General features: G+C 45.6%; 1 protein-coding gene and 1 long non-coding RNA gene across 4 annotated transcripts in view; one reads left to right on the forward strand and one right to left on the reverse strand.

Moving 5' to 3' along the window:
- Positions 1-1,381: 1,381 nt before the first annotated feature.
- On the reverse strand, positions 1,382-20,734 carry LOC141567860 (uncharacterized). Its single transcript, XR_012490777.1, has 2 exons — positions 20,606-20,734; positions 1,382-4,771 (listed from the first exon to the last, which is right to left on the reverse strand). It is a non-coding gene; the product is annotated as an uncharacterized LOC141567860 (long non-coding RNA).
- Positions 17,656-22,556, forward strand: part of ADCY8 (adenylate cyclase 8) — a 173,028-nt gene continuing 168,127 nt past the window's right edge. For all 3 annotated transcript variants that reach the window (XM_019723897.2, XM_019723906.2, XM_019723925.2), the window contains exon 1: positions 17,656-20,696. In XM_019723897.2, the coding sequence (XP_019579456.2) occupies positions 19,740-20,696 (957 nt within the window). In that variant the 5' untranslated portion in view covers positions 17,656-19,739. The remainder of the gene's footprint in view (positions 20,697-22,556) is intronic.

Genomic DNA, 22,556 nt, shown 5'->3' on the forward strand with positions numbered 1-22,556 from the left:
ACAGCAAGTATATACGTGGGATCCACTAAAACAATTGATAATAAATAGCAGCTGAGACGTACTTAGCATTTATACTAGCTCAGACTCCATAGTGGGCCCTGGGGCCCCAAGAGTGAGCCACACGAAAAAACAAACAACAAAAACCACAGAAAACACTGTCCTTCAAATGGTCTGGCGGGAAAAACAGACATTAAACAAATAACTGCCAAGTAAATTAAAAATAGCAAATGTGAAAAGCACAACCAAGAAAAACTTACGCTATCTTCTCAGAGCCTGTGATAGTTGCTGACCAAATAAGGGGGACAAATTCTCTCAGGATATAACCATGAAGTAGAAGTATTAAGAATGAAAAGGCGTGATCAGATAAGCAGAAGGGAAATACAGACAGGGGGCAACAGCGGGCGGGAGCCCACTGGCAGTGAGCGGCAGGTGCTTGGAGACCGGGATAAAAGGTGACGGTTGGGGCCAGGTGATGATGGAGAGATTGGTGGAGTCTGGGTCATGGGATGCCTTGGAGTACATGCTGGGGATTTGTGTCTTACCCAGAAGAGCAATGGGAAGCTGCCAGAGGAGATGAGTGGATTCGGTGTGCACTAAATTGTTGACCGGTCAGCACTGCCACAAGATCATGCTTGTGGCAGAAGAGGATAAACAAAAGAGAGAGCATGCAGGGACGCCAATTGAGAAGCTATTGGAGCTTGGGCTGAGGATGTGACAGTGGAGTTGAAATAAAAAGTAGAAAGATTTGAGAGATGTTTGGCTATGACAAGACATCTTACAACAGCAGATGAGACAAAGCTGGACAAGTATGGTAGTTGCATGTTATTATATAATAACCCTAGTTTTACACCAACCTCACAGGTCCCGAAAACTGGGGCTTATGCATGGCTTGGATTATGTTTCAAGTACATCACTCTTCCCCAGATGATGTGCATTTTTATACCCTCTTCTGAGACCTTTCGGGGCACTCTTTCCTATCAGCCGGGTATTCCACTACTCAAGAGCAAGACCTCCTCTACAAAAGGAAGGCTTATTCTTTCATCTCCTTTCCTAATGTTTAGTAGTCTATTAAGATGAATGCCTGAACAGACACTTTTCCCAAGAAGACATACAATTGGCCAACAGACATGAAAAGATGCTCAACTTCACTAACTAGTGAGGAGATGCAAATGAAACCCACAATGAGATACCACCTCACACCTGTTAGAACAGCTATTAACAATAAGACAAGAAATAACAAGTGTTGGAGAGGATATGGAAAAAAAGGAACCTTCACATACAGCTGGTGGGAATGTAAATTGGTACAGCAACTATGGAAAACAGTATAGAGATTCCTCAAAAAATAGAATTACCATATGACCCAGCATATGGGGTATCTACCTGAAAGTTTTGAAAGCATTTATTTGTAAAGATATATATATATACATCTATGTCCATTGCAATGTTATTCACAGTGGCCAAGACATGGAAACAACCTATGTATCCTCTGATGGATGATTGGATCGAAAAGATGTGGTACATATATACAATGAAATATTACTCGGCCATAAGAAAGGATGAAATACTGCCATTTGCAACAACATGGATGGATCTTGAGAGTATCATGCTAAGTAAAATAAGTCAGACGGAAAAGGACAAGAACCATACGATTTCGCTCATGATATATAAAACTGAAAACAACAAACAAAAAATAAACTCATAAGACACAGACAACAGTATAGTGGTTACCAGAGGGGAAAGGGGTTGAGGGAGGATGAAGAGGATAAAGGGGGTCAAATATATGGTGACAGGAGGAGAATAGACTTTGGGTGGTGAGCACACAGTGCAATATGCAGATGATGTATTACAGAATTGTACACTTGAAACTTATATGTTATTAACCAACGTCACCTCAATAAGTTTAAAACATAAAAGGATGGTTATCTGACTGAAAAAAAAAAAAAAAAATGGATACCTGCATGGATTTCTGGGATTATACATTAAAAAAAATAAAAACAAAAATGGTAAGCATATTAATAATAACCAACATCTTAATTTTCTAGTGTGGATGGACAGAGTCAACTCTCTCCTTGAGAAACTTTGCCCGGGTCTTCAAAGCCCAGAACAGGAGGCCAAAGAGATGGGCCACTCACAGTCTGCAGAGAGGTAAGCAAGACTCTTTGCTTCACTGCTTCTGTGTCCTCGTCTTTACAAAGACAGAACACAGTCTGCACTCTTCACCAAGTGGTGGTGCAAGCCAGTGAGAGTTCTCTTTTCAAATAAACTGTAGGTCACTTATAACAAGCGATCATTATTATTTTTATTACCACACTATTATTACCACAATAGGAAATTGTAAAGGACAATTGAGTGTAGTACGATGCAGTATCATTTGGGATTTCTTTTTTTTTTGTTTTACCGTAGCAGGAAATATGATACTTAAATGCTGGGAGTAGAGAAAAATTTAGTAATGCTGGTAGTAGAGAAAAATTCATTAAGTTTTCTTATAAAATATAATTCTGATAATGAAAGATTAAAATGCCAAGTATTGTGAAAGATACTAAATATTCAACTGTATGAAACATCAAAAAAAATCCCATCAAAATTCTAATAGTCAACTTGCTTCTTATAATAACTTTCATTTTAGAGTGGATTTTACGCTTGAATTGGCCACATGCAATTTCTGATTAATATTTTTTAATGAAACTCTTTCAAACTTTTAATAGTCCCACAACTGAAAACTGTCTTTGTACGACAAGGTGATAATAAAATGTAAAACCATTTTACAACCACTCAAAATTTGCAATGGCTGAAATTAAATTTACAGCATCTGAAAGGTCTTCCATTGACAAACGCATTGAAATTTCTTGTGATAATGTGAATGGACCTCAAACGCAATCAAGTATTTTTAAATAAGAGTATTTCAAAACAATGCAGGAGTTCTCATTGGAGAACATGCATGAATTGTTAAGGCAATTGTCATTCTACAACTAGTTTGAACTAAAAGAGTATAAAAGAACTATCATTAAAAGAGCATGTCAACAGCAAATCGAACAGAAGCATCCAATCATTGTGAAAACAGAGACCGTGGCCTGGCCCTTGGAGCTGTGGCTGGAGGACGTTGGAGACGCTGCCTCCCCACTTTTCCATCACTCCCCCTACCTGGGCTGCAGGCTGTGCTTCTAGGGCACCTGGACATGGATTTCTCCCTCAACTCTGCAGACGCCTGGTCCTCAAAGGGCAGAAAAGTGCTTCATGGCTCAGGCTCCCTGGCCATGTTTCACTTTAAACAGAACAGGAAGAACCACATGTTGCTTATTCTGGTGGCCTTGACCTCAGTCATTAGTCCCCACTCTTCATGCAGAAGCTCCCGTGAGTCTCCGAAGCCAGTGATCACAGGATCCGGGGGCCCACCAAGATCAGTATGACAAAGGGGCCCCAGTGACCCACGCCATTCAAGCCAGGTTCTGGAAAACTCTAGTGAAAGAACCTCCTCCACCCTCGGTAAGAGGAAGGCAAGGTATGTGGATATGGGAACCTGCAGACCTGGTGTCAGCACGCATGTGCGCTGGCGTTCCCGAATGGATGGTAATTGGTCCAGGTTACCAACAGGCCCCGCTGCTTCCCCAGGTATCTCATCTGTTCTGCCGTGGAATACAGCGCTCTCTTCTGAGCAATGTGGTCATTTTAACTAGCGTTTAAATCTAAAGGTGAACATGAGGCAACAGAGCATTTTATATGTAGGTTGACAATAATGGCTGACGGTGCACTTGCACCCACATAACACTTCAGACAATGACGCTCATTCATATTCCACAGCTCTCGTCAGGTAGCAAAGAGGTCGACAGAATCCAACTGGTGGCTTTTGTTTGGTGGAGCAGTCATCAAGGAGAAATCATGATTCATTACAAATCCTATTAGTGATAACTGTTGAAAGTGGTTCAATATTTCTCTGAAAGGGAGAAACCGCCTCTACTTCCTTTTTAAAAAAATTCTTTATGCACAGGAAAAACTTTAAAATATGAATCCGAAGAACTACATTTATCAATTATCTTACATGTGGCCTTAGCTATGTCACTTAAAGTCTGTGATTCAGTTTTCCACCTATAAACCAAAGACATGCACCAAAAGTACCTATGTGGCCACATAACTCTAAAGTTTTAGAATTTTACTTTTGATTTATCTCTTCACATTGCTCAGTTGATTAGAACTATTTTGCTCAGGAACTGTGTGTCTTCCCAGATATAAAATTTCATTCAGAGTATCATTGAAAGTCAAGAAAATGAAATAATGGAGTAAAAAAGACGCAAGCTTTAGGTAACATGAGCAGGGCTATTTCTTTGCATCCTGGGATATTTGCAATATAGTCAGTGCTCACTCGGTACTGGGTGAATTGAAAGGATCCTTGCTAAATGCGTAATCTTGTTTGATTAATTTGGGAGGGTTTTGTTTTTTCTTATGTTCATTTATTTGTTTTTGCTCTTACTTTTGGAAAAGGACTTCTTTGCTTGAACTTCTCAGTACTAATGCTGGGTGACATACAAGAATTGAGGGGGTCCCATCGGGGGTCAAATCCCCAGAAAATCTCTTTCTTGATTCATGACAGCTTCAGCCGAAACCTTCAGCCTAGGGCCCAGAGCTGTCTTCCCAGGGAACCCGTCGCTCATTGGTCCATTCATTTTTCCCAGGGACATCTGTGCGGTATCTACCACGAGCCAGGTCCATACACTTAGTGCAAAGGATATGGTGGTAAATAAGAAGCACAATTGTCCAGTTTTCATGGAGCTACGTTCTGAAGGGAAAAGGGAAAAAACATGTGACCAAGAAATTTTTCAGGTAGTAGTAAGTGTTATGAAGAAAAAAATATAATAGGGAATAAAAGGATGAGGAACATTGGGGTGAGGAGGGACAACATCTTAGGGGAGATCAGATGGCAAAATAAAGGTGGTCGGTGGGAGTCCTGGGGAACCAGAGACCAGCCAGAGGCGGGGTGAACACAAACGCCCTATCTGAAAGGTCATGTAGGTCATTGTGGCCATCGAGTCCTGGGCAAGAGGGAAAGTGAAATGAGAAGTTGTGAAGTTCAGAGAACAGCATTCTGGTCTCAATGGGTTGCTCACTAGTTGTATGGAATGAAAACACCTCACTTGGCCTCTTTGAACCTTGTCCATTACGGGAGATGATACTTACCTCACAGGATTGCTATGAGTCCTGCATCCGTACCACTGGCGCAATTTCAGTACCATCCTATGGTATACCACATGAAATTGGAATTCCCTAACACAGCATCCCAGGTGGTCTTGACCTGGGGTCTCGCTACCGCGTTAGCATCACTCTAGCAGTCTTTCAGTACCGAGTAAATCAGCGGCTTAGTGAGCACATGTGTTGGACACGAATGAATGAAGTTCCCAAGGTGGTGTGGAATTCCACTTTTAACTTGTAGCTTATCTCACTAACCTTGCGTGTCTGAAAGGATGTGGCTAGGAGATTCTCAAAGACTCATTTTCTGACTTCCCATAAAGTGCTCAGTTTCCAATTTGTCTAAATTCCCTTAACTATATTTCAAGACCTAATTGCAGTGGGGAAAATAAAGAACTGTGCATGCGGTCACACACACACACTCAGCAACTATTTTGAAATGTCACAAGACATAAAGACCCGTAGTCGCCAGTGCTAAACACCATGTGCTCAGGATGGATGTGATTTGCCCGGTGTTCTGCTGTCTGGGCAGTAACATTGCCTTAAAGTTAGGATTCAGGGCCATATATACATAGGAGCTTCGTCACCTCCACCCAAAAGAGAATCCTACTAGTTCCACCAGTAGACAGTGATGTTGGGCAAATCAGTTAATTTTTCTGAAGCTCAATTTTGCAACTCTACTAATCATAGCTTCAGAGCCATAATAACAAGACCAGTAGCAGAACCTTGAACCCATGGCCCCTTCTTTCTCAGCCTCTTAGACCAAGCTTCCCTTCGTCAAGTCTCGGTCTTAAACCCCTTACCCCTAGAGGAAATCATTTTCTTCCTCAGCCAGACAAGAATAATCTTGCAAAGATGTACCTTGATGTTATTACATAGATGCACCTGACCCTCTTGAACTCCCTACTTCAGAACAGGTAGGCGTTTGCTTTATTTTTAAACACAGCTAAGTGTAGGTTTGAACAGCTATCACACTTGGATATCTATAAAGAGAAAATATCAGTGACATACATTAGGAAATACATTCCTGAAGCTTTCAAAGGGGTACTCTTCCAATTAACTTTTCAACTCAGAGTCATCAGTGCCCATGTTTTTCGGAAAATACCATTTTCTATGCCATCAAGAGCATTGAGCTGTGCAACATTTCATTTCTTAAAAGTACTCACTAAGGTCTCGTGGATGTTCTTCCAAGATGCTCACCCTCATTCTTCAAGTTTTCATTTAGGCACTTTATAGATCTTACCAGATACTGTCAACCAAAGATTTTGTAGACAACCTCATGGAAATATTTCAAATATTTGAAATATTCCCTCCTGGGCTGGGGCCCCCACTCCCAGCCACCACTCCACTCCATCCACTTTAGATAAAGTTGGGGAGGGTCTTAGGCTCTGGGCACATGGAGAACTCATAACCAAATCCTGCCTTGGAGCCATCAGCCTCACCAGGAACTGAAGCCAAAGAACAAAGCTTTATTTGTGATGACCTCCTTCCAGATTTCATAGTCACACTGTCTAGACACTATTTATCGGCAGTCCCCCTGGGATTTGTAAGGAGTACACTCAAGTCTAATTAATCAATCTGACTAAAAGTATGTACAGTCGTTAGAGAGTAACCACAGCTTTAATGAAGACAAAAGGGCACCGGATGGCCCCTTTGATCGTAACTCGGGCTACTGCCTCTCACCCCTCCCTGAGCTTCCCCTGTCTTGCCTGACTCCCCCAGCGCCCCTCATTTTCTCTCATACCTCCAGGTGCCTTTTCCCCAGTGATTTCGTGGCAAGCACATGAACTTTAAAACTTCTGAGGATACTATGTCCCATTTTTCTAATTATCCGAATGAATTGCTGAGCTTGATGAGGCCTCAGTTTTCTCATCTGTACTATGGGGGTAATGACATCTACCTTGGAGGGTCGTGTAGATTCAGTACAGTAACATATGTGGAAGTGCCAAGTTCACACTGAGTAAGTGCAGATTACCCTTCTTCCTCCTCTCCCTCTTGCCTGTCTCAATCTTCCTTCTACTCTTCCTTCCTCTTTCCCTTCTGTATCTTCTTCCTTTCAAAACCTTTTTTTATTTTAAACAGGATTTTATTGGGGAACAGTGTGTACTTCCAGGACTTTTTTTTTTCCAAGTCAAGTTGTTGTCCTTTCAATCTTAGTTGTGGACGGTGCCGTTCAGCTTCAAGTTGTCCTTTCAGTCTTAGTTGTGGAGGGCGCAGCTCAGCTCCAGGTCCAATTGTTGTTGCTAGTTGCAGGGGGCACAGCCCACCATCCCTTGAGGGAGTCGAACCAACCAGCAACCTTGTGGTTGAGAGGACACGCTCCAACCAACTGAGCCATCCGGGAGCTCAGCGGCAGCTCAGCTCAAGGTGCCATGTTCAATCTTAGTTGCAGGGGGCAGAGCCCACTATCCCTTGCAGGGCTCGAGGAATTGAACTGGCAACTTTGTGGTTGAGAGCCCACTGGCCCATGTGGGAATCGAACCGGCAGCCTTCGGAGTTAGGAGCACGGAGCTCTAACCGCCTGAGCCACTGGGCCGGCCCCTCAAAACCTTTACCATCTTTCCTCTGTGCCTCCTTCCTGCCTCTTACCATTCCGTTTTTCCTTCCTTCTTTCTTAATTTCCTTCTTTACTTCTACCCTCCTTCCTCTCCTCTCCTTTTTCATGTTTTCTTTTTCTCACCCTCTCCCTTTACCACCGAGAGTCATCACAGGCATAGTAAACTTGAGACTTCTCTGGATTTCTGGCAAGGCTCACAAATTTCAAAAAAACTGAAACACAAGAATAGCACTTGAAGTGGCAAAGTGGATAAAGGTGTTTGTTGTCTGTTATTGCAATAAGACTATCTTTCCTCCATTATCTTGGCAGGTGAGGAATACACAACGAAACAGGATTGAAGAGGGGAGGAAGGAGAGAAACAGGGGAGAAGAAAGGGCTGGCCTCTCCTGTTTGATATCTCCTATTTTACGCCTTGTATTAATTGTCAGTGTAGAGAAACAGATGTGACTGATTGGGACACTTGGAAAGCCTCAAACATTTGAGCACTTTAAATCAGTTCTCAGTGACATATATGATCATGACTGAATCTAAAAGCTTGTTTGTTTGGACTTTTTTTTATAACCTACTTTGGCTATTGCAGTAGAATCAGTCTCTTCTCTCTGCCTGAGTCATAACCCTATGCAATTTTTTCTTATCATATGGGTAGTGTCTGGAGGGGTGAACTAGTCACATCAATCCTGTTTCTCACTTCCCCAGCATCCCTTGCAGTTTACATGGTCATGCCATCTAATTCTGGCAAATGACATCTAAGTAGCGTCTGGTAAAGAGTGGTAGTTTAGAGGAAAGCTCTTGCTTTTCTAACAAAAAAAAACAAAACAAAAATAGAATTATAGATATAGGAGGCTGGCAGGTATAGCTCTGCCCTCTTCCTTTTCTTTCAGGCTTGACTATAGATGTGATGACTGGACCTACAGCAGCCCTCTTATAACCATGAGGTCAGGGAGAATTTCCACTCAAACATCTTTGAGATCCTGACTCAATGCTTATAATTACCTACATTGAGAAAAATGAACCACTGTCTATTATTCTTAAGCTAGTTATTCATTCAAGTGTTACTGTGGACTGAATTGTGTCCCCTCAAAAATCGTATGTTAAAACCCTAACTCCCAATGTCTTAGTATTTGGAGATAGGGCCTGGTAATTAGGATTAGGTGAGATCATGAGGCTGGGGCCCTCATGATGGAATTAGTGGCTTTGTAAGATGAAGACAAGAGAGATTGCATACAGCAAGAGAACAGCCATCTGCAAGCCAGGAAGTGGGCTCTCATCAGGAACCAAATCAGCTGGCACCTTGATCTTGAACTTCTCAACCTCCAGAGCTGTGAGAAATAAATGTCTGTTGTTTACATCACCCACTCTATGCATTTTATTATGGCAGTCCTAGGGGACAAATACAGGGGTACTATAACTCGTAGCTAAAAAATATTAGTAATCAATATATTCCTGAAGTTTGGAAAGAAATTAGAGTCCTAACTCTTCCATAATCCAGATCTGAGTGGGGGACTTATTCTGGAGGCATGGGAATGTGTTCAAAGCATCTTCTGGAGGATTTTTTACAAAGTAGCACTAAGCCTGCTACATCACAGGTACTCCCCACACCTGGTCTCACTTCCCTTGGGAGGGTTCACTCCATGAAGAAATGTCCCAATTAGAACCCAGTGAATGATTCCAGTGCTATAGGCTCTCTTTTCCTTATTTTGAGGTTTATTCTGCTCCAATTCAGGAAAGTATAGATTCTTTCCTGGCCTGACTACTTTTGCATCTGTGGTTTGCCTATGTGAGAGTCAGTTGCCAGTTAGTTACCAAAACTGGGTTATTTTTTACTCATTCATTTAAAGCTGTTTGCTAAGCTTGTACTTTCTGCCAAGCACTGGAGAAAGAGTGGCCAATAGGTGGCATGGTTTCTGCCCGCAAGAGCTTACATTCTAATCCGAGAAAGCAGAAAAGAAGTAAACAAACAAAAAAGTATGATAACTGCAGATAGTAAGATATCCTATATAGGAAGTCAACAGATATTTTTGCTTGAAAAATTCTGGGAGTTGGTAACTTAAGTAGGATCAGCAAGTATCACTCCTCCAAGGGGAGGGCTTCAGAGTGAGACTGGAATGAGGCAGAAAAGCTGTGATCCGGAAAATCACTCTGGACAGAGGGAGCAAAGCACTGGCAAAAAGCAGCTTGTCCTCGCTATCTCTCCTTCTCAGCTAATAATTGAGCTTTGGTACATAGTTGTCTTTTGAAGCCTGGTACAAATATCTTCTCCTGGTATCTCCACAGTATAAACGAGTATCCATTTGTCCATCAATGTATGAATGAATGCACGAATGAATGAATGCATGAATGAATGAATGAATGAAGTACAACAGGTGTGAAATATTCCTAAGTACAACAGGAAGCTACTGAATGATTTTAGATGAAGAAGTGATATTATCTCATTTCATGATGCTCCCTAGCCCAAGTCACCCATGATTTCAAATGAAAATTGTCACGGGAGCCACATAAAACATCTCCTTCCTATATCCTATAAAAATAAGCAAATGCTTCTCTGCCATTTTGACTACTATGTAACTAAAAATTTTTGTTGTTGTTATGGCTTTGTTTTTGTTTTAAGAAACGTATAGTTTACGTCAGAGAGTGTATCAGTGATCTATTGCTGCCTATCAAATAACCGCAAATCTAAGGGGCTTAAAACAATAAACATTTATTATCTCACAGTTTATATGGGTCACACATTTAAGAGCAACTAAACTGGGTGGTTTTGGCTCGGAGTCTTTCACGAGGCTTCAGAGAAGCTCTCAGCTGGAGCTGCAGCATCTGAAGGTTTGACTGGGGCAGGACAGTTCACTTCCAGGACGGTTCGCTCACGTGGCTGCTGGAAGGAGGCGTCGACTCCTTGCTGGCTTTGGTGGGAGGCCTTAGCTCCTCGACAGGGCTGCCTGAGTGTCCTCACAACATGGTGGCTGGCTTCCCCCAAAGCGGACAGTCCAAGAGAAGGCAAGGCAGAAGCCGCAGTGTCTTTTATGACCTAACCTTAGAAGGGGCATATCACCATTGCTGCTGCACTCTAGTGGTCACACCGACTGATTCTAATATATTAGAGGGGACAATGCAAGCACATGAGCACTAGAGGAGTGGGGATCATCTTGGAGTTTGACTACCACAGATGGGCAAGGAGGTGGTGACTGGATAGGCCTAAGATGGAGATGTATAATTTGCTAAGCAAATAGATAGTAGGGGTGATAAGACCATCTGTGTTCCCTACCCAAGATCCATCCCCCACTAGATCACTGGGAATGTGACTCCAGGTCCTGGCTGAGCAGAGAGCCTGGGATGTAGTTCTGGCCAATAAGATATACGTGGAAGTCTTCTAGGGAGTTCTGGAAACACTTTTTTCACCTCTGATAAGAAGGAGGTACTCAGGAGAAACTGGCTTTTATCTTTCTATGTGGTGTGAGAATGAATACTCAGAGATGTTGTCACCATCTTGTACCCATGAGACAAGAGCCAAAGAAATTCTAGACTCACCAGTACAAAGCCCCTGATGTAATACACTTCCTGAACCAAACCGGTAAATGCCTACACTCACACTTCTTATTGTGTAAGAAAAACAAACTCCTATTTGTATAAGCCACTCTGATTTGGGTTTTCCCAATATTTGTAAGCAAAAGCATTTCTAGTTTATAGAGGCATCTCACCGAGACATAGGAGGCCAGGAAAAGCTTCTTGGAGAAAGTGACATCCATGCTTAGAGCAGAAAGATGGGGGAGAGCAAAAGGAACAGCAAATCCATAGGTTCACAGAGAAGAGAGAGAGCAAGCTACATGTGGGGAACTGAATGAAGTTGAGTGTGGCTCACAGACTGAGAACAACATGGGAAGCTGTGACAGAGGCAACTGCAGAGAGAACCAATAGCCAGCCCTGAAGATATCTGTCTTCAATTTTAAGGCATGTGAGGGCAAAGCAGAGCCAGTGCAATGTTTTCAGCAAGACAGTGACATGATTGGCTTGGGGGACAGAGAGGTGGGAATTTGGGGTTCTTTGATAGATACAAAGTTTCAGTCACATAGGAAGGGGAGGGGTTCGGGGGATACATTGCACAACAAGTGCATATGGCTGACAGTATTACACTGTAAATTTAGAAATTGCTCGAAGGGTAAATTTTATGTCGTGTGTTTTTTCCCCACAATAAAAAGAGAGTGACATTATCATATTTTTAAATTTAGAATGATCACAGCAGCTGGAGAAAGGAGGCAGACGCCAAGCAGAGAGACATGTTCAGTCTATTGAAAGCATCTAGGTGAGAGAGGATGGTAGCCAGAAATAAGAGAACGTGGAGCAGCAGTGGAGGTGGAGGAAGTAGAAGAAAGTTGTGATCTATATTGTCAGTAATTAAGATGTTTTTTTTGAGTGGATGGGGCATTTTTTACCTGTGATAAGCTGTACCACGTGCTTTATGTGAATTACCTTTACGCTGCAGAAAACTTGGCAAACTTATTATTTTCTTCCATATTATGCAAGTTCTAAAGTGTTAAGTAACTTGATCGAGGTCACAGAGCTAGCACCTTGCAAAGTCAGAACTCAAGAATAAGTCTTCCTGACTACAAAATCAACTCATTTCACTAAGGATTCCAGTAAAGATCTCAGGACTAGACCAATCACTTCCAAACTTTTTTTTTTTCTTTTCACTGCAGTCTGCATTAAGAAATCTACTTTAAATTGTGCCCAGTACCTATCGTGTGCGTGTGTGTAATGTTGTCCAGATCTAGTTGATTCTGATTGGATAATGAGAGTTCAAACATCAAGTTGGATAAGAAGTACTATGTTAAACTGAACTTTGTAATTTGTGAATTTCAGATAATGTCGTATCAAGAGTTCGATAAGGTATTATTCTGAAATGTTCTCGAATTTTCTTCTGTTCTTCAGAGAGGAAGAATTTGGATGCCATAGAATGCCTTTCTATGTACAGAGTAGCAGCAAGACGTAATTATCCTTATGATTCTGTTTTTCTCTTTTATTTACCCTTTGTGAATCTCATGTGTTTTTTGTATGTGTATCTTATTTTGAGATATTAACTTGGGGGATTTGCTTTTGTGTGATCCCTTTTGTCTTTTCCTTCATTCAAGTTCTCTATAAACCACTTCCAGAAAGAAGGAACAGAAAGCAAAAGTTGTCTTTCCGTCTTTTGTTTTTCATAAAGATTTTACAGTTATAAAAAGTAAGAAAGTGCAAGGACGAATGGGAGTGCACAAGAAAAATCAGCTGGGCTTGGGAGAAACATAAAGCAAGGCATCTCCCCAGACTAAAGGAGATGCAACCTGGGGCAGAAGGAGAGAAAGGGAGAGGCAGAGAGGAGAGACAGAGAGAAACACACAGGGAGACCTGTTGCATCCTAAATAATGGCTTCCCAGTAGTGCCCTGGGGAGGCGCCCTCACCCGAAAGAGAGAGGAAGAGCAATGTACTACGTCAAGCTCACAGGGCCTCAGGCATACAGAGCGATGGAGACTCTCAGGGATGTGTTGAAAGGAAGCAGTGCAGAGTACTGTTCCTGCTGGCGCCACAGGGACGTGTGAGCAGGACCAGAGATTGCCTCAGTGGTGACCTGGAATGGTGGACGCGGAGTGGTGACCTTGGCCAATGGAAAGCCAAAGACCAGAGGCTGTGCATGTGCGTGGGTGCCTGCATGCCCTCCTCCCCCAACCCCCACGTAAGAGCCTGCAACATGGCGTCTTCCTGGAATGAGGAGGGTACAGATGAAAGCCTCAAAAAGGATGGGAGTTCAATGTCTCACCAACTGGTGAAGACAGAAATACACTGATTTTTGAAAGGTGAAGAGATATGTTTCTTTTACACTCAATTAATGGACAGATTCATATATGCAACTACATAAATTCCTATAAATACATTTATGTCATATATATTAGCCTAAATATCCTAAATAGATCTCAAAAATCTCCGGGGGAGGGAGGGACAGAAATAGGGTAAATATTTTTTTTTTTTTTTAAATAAGAAGTTTTGTGGTATTGAAATAGCTATCAGGTAGATTCTTTAAAAAAAAAAAAAAATAGAGAAAAACGATCTGCTTTGTTTCCCACTGAAGTTAATCACTTTTGCCCCAAGATTCCATATGTGAGTCAAATTAAAAAAAAACAGATCTTAAACCATGGCCAAAACAAGATTTAGTGAGAAGGTACACTAATTGGAAACCCTTTTATTTTTTTCTTTCATTGCTACTTCTTTAAGCTAGTTTCTTAAGGATTTCTCTCATGCGTGTGTGTGTGCACACGTGTGTTCCTATTATCTTATGATTTCAGTAAGTGAAGACTTAGTAAGTGATATCACAGTAAGCTCATACTCTAGTTAAACCAGAGGCTAGAGAATCATCTTTTAAGAAAAAGAAAATGTCTCCCTTGAAGATTTCTTCCTCTGACTTGCCTGACTGATGAATTTGGCATATAAATACACTGTCTCAGAATTGTCTTCTCACTGATGAGACTTTCTTCTCCTTCCAGGCACCAGAATCTAATTTAAACTAGTTCCTGTGAAGATCAAAAATGTATCCAGTGTATTTTTTTCCCTCTTGCATTTTACAAGGCAAAGAAATGCAAGCTAGGAGTAAAATAGACATTTTGTGTTTTTCTATTGTACACCTTACTGCTTTCCAGATGAAATGTGAGTCCAAAGTTTTTAATTCATGGACTGTTTTCATGGATGAGCTCCACTTCCTTTAGACATTGACTTTTCCTGGAGTTCTGTCAAAGCATTAATGCCTTTGATATTTCCTAAAAGCCGTGCTTCAGGGCAAGGCAGCCATGCCCTCCCCTCCCCTCCCTCCAGCTTTATTGAGGTATAATTGAAATTAAAATTGTTTGTATTTAAAGTGCATACAAGGTTAGGTGCAATTTGATGTTTTGATATATTTATGCAATGTGAGTTAATCACCACAGTCAAGCTAATTAACATATCCATCACCTCGTATACTTACCATGTTCGTTTTTTATTCGTGTGCCTGTGTAGTGACAACATATAAGATCTACCCTACTAGCAAATTTCATCTACTTTTCCTTTAAGGATTTCCAGCTTGGGAAACACTGCCTTGTCACAAACACCCTCCTTCCCTTTGGAAACAGGATCTCTATGGTTTCAGATCCCCTTCCTGAACTGAGTCCATCTTTTCTTTTACATGTGAATATTTTATATGTCTTCAGTGAGCGTTAGGGTTTCTATGGGTAGTTTGCAAAGGGCACACAGCGCTTATAAAATTTGAATCCATGTAGTAATACTGTTGACCTAGGAAGTCAAAGATGCACTGGAAGGAAACAAAATGTTTTTTTGTGTGTTTTTTTAAAAACATATCTACCATAAATGTAGTCAACAGTAGGCAGTAACATCACAAAACAAATATGTTATTTTCCTGTGGGGCAAGAAGATGTTTCCCAAATGAAACCACCACTGAAACGAAGCAGTGTAGCCCAAATCAGTTTTTCGGGTTAAATCCAATATGTGAAAATCTGCTTTTTCACAAACTGTAGAAATAGTGTCTAAGTCTTGAACTGAACAAAAATAGACTATTTTTGTTATGTGAATATTCTATTCACATAAGAATTAGTTCTGCTATCTTCATCTGCCATCCGTCGTCATCCTACCAGACTTCTCAAAGCCCAAATATCTCAGAAGTCTCTTACTCAATTTGCATTTGGAAACTCAAAATGTATTTGACATTTTTATTTCTATCAGTTCTATTTAAATTGGGTCAACCTTTGTTGACTACCCGTGACAGCATTTTTATTAAACTCAAGGATGCTAAATTTATACAATGCGAATTTGATTGCTGGAACTTTGCTAGCTGTTAACCAGGAGGGCACGTTACTTAGCCACCTGAAGCCTCAGTATCCTACCTCGTAAAATGGGAATAATAAAAAATGGAGAAGGCTCTAACTCAGAATTGCTGGGATGATTGTAAAAGGTCATTGTAACGGTCTTAAGGGAGAGGTGCTCAATAAAGTGTTGCTAATTTTATTACCTCTGTGTCCACAATAGTTGCTAGAAATTGGGGGATATGGGCCCAAGGAAAATCAGTTCTCCTGTTCGAGGAGCTCACTGCTTCGTGGGGAGGGGTGAGGCACAAATGGGTAAGCAAATGGGGGATAGCCAGTCCCTGTACTAAGACCACACTAGAAGTCCACAGAACACACTAGTGGACAACAGAAAAGGAAGTCATTTCTCACTGATATTAGGATATTAGAAAAGGCTTCCTGCAGAGGCAACGTTGCTCAGGTTTGAAGGATGAGGTGGGTAGTGTTTTGAGGGAGGGGAATGGAGAAGGGGGCGTGGGGAAATGGCTGTGTACAAAAAGACACTGACTTGGCAAAATATTGTCCCAGAATGTACCCAGCCATCAGAAACACGCAGGAATAAATGAAAGCATGATAAGTACACGGACGTCTCAAAGCTGCGTGTTGACATCTCTTGTTTAAGGGATAATCGCTTGGTGGTTTGCATGTTCCAAAAAGCCTCTCAAGACTTATGCTGAGCTGATGCTGCTCATTCAGAAACAGAATGCTTTCGGGGCTGAATGGCGTTGTGTCTTCCCAACAAGAAGACTAACATTTGAATCAAATTGTGTCATCCACGCTCTTGTTGTAAAACACCCTGTCCTAACACCCCTACAGCGAAGGAAAGTTCAGAGGAGTCAGCTGAGCAGATGCAATGTTTTCTCCCTGATACATTAGTTTCAACTTCTAGGTTCATGAAATTCTTTGAGTTTCTTTCTGTAGCATGCTATGCTCATTCATCAGCCTGAGTCATTTTATCTGATTGGGTCCAACTCCCCCTCCTTGGCACGCCTCCTTTTGCTGCTGAATAAATCATACTGGGATATGTCCAGGAGGAAGATTTTCATAGGAAAGTTCCATCTGCGTTCAACCCCTCATTTATTCAGGCTGAGTTCTCCGGCTCCCAAGGAGAAAGAATCGAGAAAATAAAGAGGTGTCTTCCACTGCCAAGTATACTAATATGGTCATTAGCACAGATGACTTGGGGCTATGAGAGAAGGGAGAGGACACAGCTGCCCACACATCCTGCCTTAGGGTCTGCGGAAACCCACCCTCCTCCCCCACTCAGCCCCCTGTCCTAGTTGGGCTCCCTCCTCAAGTCCAGACTTAATAGCCACCCCAGAGTTTCAGGATCGCTGGTGAGGCTGATGAGTCCAAGGAATTTAGGAGGAAGAAGCAAGCAGCGTTTCATTCTCAGGGATATATAATTCCGGGAATCATTTCACTAAGACCTAGATAAATGCAAAACTGAAGTTTTCTTGGGGGGAGGGGTGTTTTGCCCCTAACTTCCAGCCTCATGGGATAGGCCCCCTAGCTACTCTGGGAAATCCTTACAGTTAAATTAATTCATCTACAAACGGGGTTAAAAATGGAATTGGCCATCTTTCTATTTCAAATTGAGCATTTAATTTTGTTCTCTTTAGTGAGGGATGGTAGGATAGAACCGTAAAGGACTGGGGTGAAGGATGTGTACCACATCCCAGAAATCCACTGTTCAGGGACCTGGTAAAAATGTTAGAGGCTTCTTCCCTCTTCTCCTGGGATGCTCTGTGCAAGGCCAGTTCTGGGTGTAAACCGAACCCCGTGTGTGTGGAAAAGAACGGATTAAAAGGAAAGATTTAAACCCCTTGTTTCTGGGACAAGGTGGACACAGATCACCCCGGAGGTGGTGTGTGTGGTTGGGGAGGTGGGCATCTAGAGCTGTTCTTGCTCAGCGCAGGCAGGGGGAGGGGAATTTCTCTTCGCGAGGGCAGAGGCCATCACTCGCTCTAGAGGGGCAGGGAGGGCGGCGAAGCGATCGTTTGGGCTTTCTTGGGACGCCACGGGGAGCCGCGAAAGCGCCCAGGGCCTGACGTCATTGGCCATCAGCTGACTGTGCTCAGGGCCCGGGCCCCACCGGCTGCAGCCACTGTCGCGGTGGCGGAGGTGGCGGCCCCCGCGGCTCCACCACCTGCAGCCGGGCTCGGGATTGCGGCGGCCGCTCTCGCCCTGCGGACCCTGCACCTGAAGGCCCTGCTCCGCCCGGCGTGGGCGCGAACAGCACGCTCCCACCGAGCTGCGCCTTGGTGTGCCCCCAGCGCCCCAGAAGCTTTGTCCGCATCCGCGCGCCGGAGCCCAGCGGGCGGGAAACCGTGGCTCCAGCGGGCGGCTGGAAATACCTTCCCCGGGTCCTCCTCCTGGACCCCTCCTATGAGCAGGGAGATACTTGGTGTGCGACGCAGCCCGGGGCGCGCCCTCCACCCGTCCAGACTGGTGTAGTAAAGAGACTCCGCAGGAAGCTGCCTGACTCCGCAGGAAGCTGCTCTTGGGGTATTTTGCTTTCTATCCCAAAAGTTGGCTTTGCCAAAAGACGCCCCGGCGGTGAGGGCGGAAAGGAGATCCTCAATTCCGCGCATTGGGCTCTCCGAGTCCGTGGGCTAAGCGGCCTACGAGTCCCGGCTGCGCACCTACAGAGGACCAGAGCCAGTGCCTAAAAAAGAACAGCGGAGGAACCGGCCTGCGCTGCCAGCTGGAGCGCGGGATCTGCGCGCCGGGGCAAGGCGGGGGGCCCTGCCGCCCGCCCAAGCCGGCAGCCGTCCCCTCCCACGCCGCTCTGCTAGTGCTGCTGCCTTCAAGACCTGGGGTGTCCGGACCAGGTCTGGGTGCCAGGTCCCCGCCACCGCCCCTAGCCGACCCCCTGTTCCAGGGGCGTGGCTTGGCGCGAGGGCGGGTTTTAGTCGCGGTGGGTGTCTGAGCGATCTGACAGGTCTCCAAATTTCTCCCGGTCGCCTGGTGCCCGCAGCGCACTTCAGAGCGTCAGGGTGGCACGCGGCGCCTCCCTGGACCCCGAAGCGTCTCAGTCGACTTCCCGGCGGCCTCGGGCCTTCTTTCTCGCCCGAACCTCACACCCGCCGTACCGACTGAGCTCCGATCCGCACCGGTGGCTTCTCTTCGTTCTCAGAGCTGTTGGCATTGGAGCTCACCCCACTTTTTCCTACCCCCGCTTCCCGCTTCTCCCAGCTCCTGGCCAAATGGACTCCAAGGAGCGAAGTGAAGGGAATGGGAACTGTGTATTGCAACTCCGCGGTAGCACAGCTGGAAGGGTTGATCTCGTCTTGTTGCAGAGACTGGGACCCTGAGGCCCTCCCCGTGCTCCGAGGAATGCGTCGGGCCAGAGCCAGCGCTGCTCTGTCAGTCCTCGCTCGGGAAGCGGAGACAGCCAGAAATGAGCCCAGAAGGGTGCCTCAGCACACCCCCTCCTTCAAATTAACTGTTTGGTGACTTGTTGGCGCTGCGGCTACCACCTTTTCAACCCGCCCGCCGGGGCACCAGGCCACCGCATGGTCCACCACTCCTCCCCCTTCGCTGCCTCCGCCCCCAGCTCCGCCCTGGCTCCCCATCCCGGAGCCATGGAGTTCTCCGAAGGGCTCTGTTCTAGCCACTGCTGCTAACTTCGCACCCATCGCCGCTGCCACCACTGGTCACCCTAGGCCAGCCCCCCGCGGCCTCCGAGTCGTGGGCGTCCGGAGCCCAGTGCTGCAGCCAGGACCCGCCCGGCGCTCAGCAGAAGCGCGGCGCCCAGGCGCCTCTTGGAGAGCAAAGACTGCGCCAAGACGCTGATCCGAGAACCAGTCAAGAAGCCTGAGCCCGGGAAGGGGGCTCCGCGGCTCAGCGCCGCCGCGGCTTCTACCGACAAATAGCCTCCGCTGCCGCTCACCCAAGCTGTGCCGGTTGGCGGGAGGGCGGCGCGCAAGGACGCAGGGGTCTGCGACGATCCTACTGGCGCCCTTTGCCCCGGAGCACACTATGACCTGATGTGCAGGGGCCCTCCTGCCCAGGGCTCCTGCAACCGGGCGGCGGGGGACAAGACAGGTTCGCCGCCAATCTCCTAGGAGGCCGCCTTTGGGTCTTTAGGAACCCCCTCCCCCAGCCTCCTCGCTTGGGTTCTGCGCCTCCCTCCCTGCGGCCTGGCGCCATGGAGCTCTCGGATGTGCGCTGCCTTAGCGGCAGCGAGGAACTCTACACCATCCACCCGACGCCCCCGGCCGGCGACGGCGGGAGCGGCTCTCGGCCGCAGCGGCTGCTGTGGCAGACAGCGGTGCGGCACATCACCGAGCAGCGTTTCATTCATGGGCACCGGGGCAGCGGTGGCGGGAGCGGAGGATCCGGCAAAGGCTCGGACTCTGCAGGCGGCGGCCCCAACCACCACGCGTCGCAGCTGTCCGGGGACTCGGCACTGCCCCTCTACTCGCTGGGCCCGGGGGAGAGAGCACACAGCACTGGCAGCACCAAGGTCTTCCCGGAACGCAGCGGGAGCGGCAGTGCCAGTGGCAGCGGGGGAGGAGGCGACCTGGGCTTCCTGCACCTTGACTGCGCCCCAAGCAACTCGGATTTCTTCCTCAATGGGGGCTATAGCTACCGAGGGGTCATTTTCCCCACCCTGCGTAACTCCTTCAAGTCCCGAGATCTGGAGCGTCTCTACCAGCGCTATTTCCTGGGCCAGAGGCGCAAATCCGAGGTGGTGATGAACGTGCTGGACGTGCTGACCAAACTCACCCTCTTGGTTCTCCACTTGAGCCTGGCCTCCGCCCCCATGGACCCGCTCAAGGGCATCCTGCTGGGCTTCTTCACGGGCATCGAGGTGGTGATCTGTGCCCTGGTGGTGGTCAGGAAGGACACCACCTCACACACATACCTGCAGTACAGCGGCGTGGTCACCTGGGTGGCCATGACCACCCAGATCCTGGCAGCAGGCCTTGGCTACGGGCTCCTGGGTGACGGCATAGGCTATGTGTTGTTCACTCTCTTTGCCACCTACAGCATGCTGCCGCTGCCTCTCACCTGGGCCATCCTGGCCGGCCTGGGCACCTCGCTGCTGCAGGTGGTCCTCCAACTGGTCATCCCGCGCCTGGCCGTCATTTCCATCAACCAGGTAACTCCTGCCAGCCTTGCTCGTCCCCCCTGAACTCCCCTGGGCTGTTTAGAAATAGCTGCCTGAGAGGCAGGGCTGCCTGTTCCCTTTGAGTCCCCTCCCCCAGCCTGGCACGCTGCCTTGTGCCTAGGAGGTCCTGGATAACAGGGGATGGATTTCTCTCAGAGGAGTTGGAACTAAACGACCTCTAAAGTTTCTTCCAACTCTCCCCCTCTCCTCTGATTCCGTGAGTAATTCTGCTCTGACATCAGCTGAGAAGCAGTCTTCATTCTGTTCCATGCACATCCACCCCGGGGGCTGCAGCCTCTGGCGCAGGGGACAGAGGGGAGGAGAAGCACTTGGTCTAGAAGGTGACCCATTCCTTCACAGCGGGGTGTTGTCAGGGACTCAGGGATTCTGAACTGGATTTCTGTGCATCTCTTTGCTACAAATCCTCAACTCCTGGAGGAATCCACATTTGCTAAGCACACACCAATCGCCAGTGTTGGGAGCCCTGTTATATTATCTCACACAATCCTTCAGACAGTCCTGTGACACCTGTTTTATCTGGGGATACTTTATTGCTTTGGGGATCTAAGATGATATTTTTAAATGGAATCCAACCCCAGTGCTTTGAATAAATTAACCTCAGGTATTGGTGTGTGTGTGTGGGGGGGGGTATCATTGGCAAAAAGTGCAAGTTTTGCTTAATTGAAAAGGGTATTTTGACGTGGATGGTTTGAAATATTTAGGTGGAACCTGATTCTTTAGTTCTCTTTCTCCTTTCTGCTCCTTTCTTCCTCTCTTTCCCCATTAAATATGGATGTGTTTGTGTGAACAGAGTTCCCATTGTCTGTGAGTGAGAAGGTGGAGCGTGCCTCTATTGTTTAAGTGCCTTAAAATCAATAGATAATTAATGGCGTGGCACTTCCTTTGCCAAATGCCTGGTAGGTAGCGGAGACTAAATTTGGGGGCTTCCCTAAAAATGTGGTAAGCATGTCAGCTGAAGGATTTTCACATAGACGGCTGATGAGAGCCACTGGGACGGGAGGCTGCTTTGTATATTCCTGCTCGAGCCTCAGCCTCTGTGCCACCTTAGCTGTATTGGAAGGTTCAAAACTCCTCTTCCTTGGGGTCAGGTTTGAATATTGTCCCCAAAGTGGTACAATACCTCTGAAAATTGCTCCGGGTTTGTAGAACACTAGCTCAGGAGAGTGCTGTACCCATCACTGACCTTCTGGGCTTCCAGTCAGTCTGAATCTCTTCCTTCTCTAATGGCTTGCTGTCCTTTTGCTCAAGTTAGTTATCTGGCTGGCTGCTTTTACAGTGTTTTCTGAAGTCTCTCTGGGTACAGCAAAGGGTATATAAAGTACGTGGCTGCGATCATCAGGCATGAGATGGAGCAATGCTAGTGCTAGTTGAGGGCTGACCAGCTGACCTCCTTATTAAAGACAAAAATGAATGTTTCCACAACATTACCCAGAACACTTAATACCCACATATGATAAAGACTCAATTGGGGATTGTATAAAATTTATTTTAACTATGTTTCTCAATCCTGTTTGCACATGGATATGAAGCCCATTATCGTCAAAATCTCTCACTTTCTTCCAAGCTCTCTCTTTATTTATTTTTTCATTTTCTTTACTATGTACCTAGACATTGGCAGATCTCTCTTCCCCCCTTACTCCCTTCCCTTTTCCCCTTCTTCTCCTCTTCTTTCCCCCTCTCTTCTTTCTTTTCCGTTCTCTTTTTTCACTATGAATTGTGTGCACAATATATCATAGCTATCTGATCAGTTTCAGGAAATTCCATGTATTATAACCTACTGCCTTCCTTAGCACTCATCACTAAAAGATTCCATCAAGTCAGTTTGGAATA

Source organism: Rhinolophus sinicus, linkage group LG12 (genome assembly GCF_036562045.2).
Source record: "Rhinolophus sinicus isolate RSC01 linkage group LG12, ASM3656204v1, whole genome shotgun sequence".
In the NCBI taxonomy this organism is placed as follows: domain Eukaryota; kingdom Metazoa; phylum Chordata; class Mammalia; order Chiroptera; family Rhinolophidae; genus Rhinolophus; species Rhinolophus sinicus.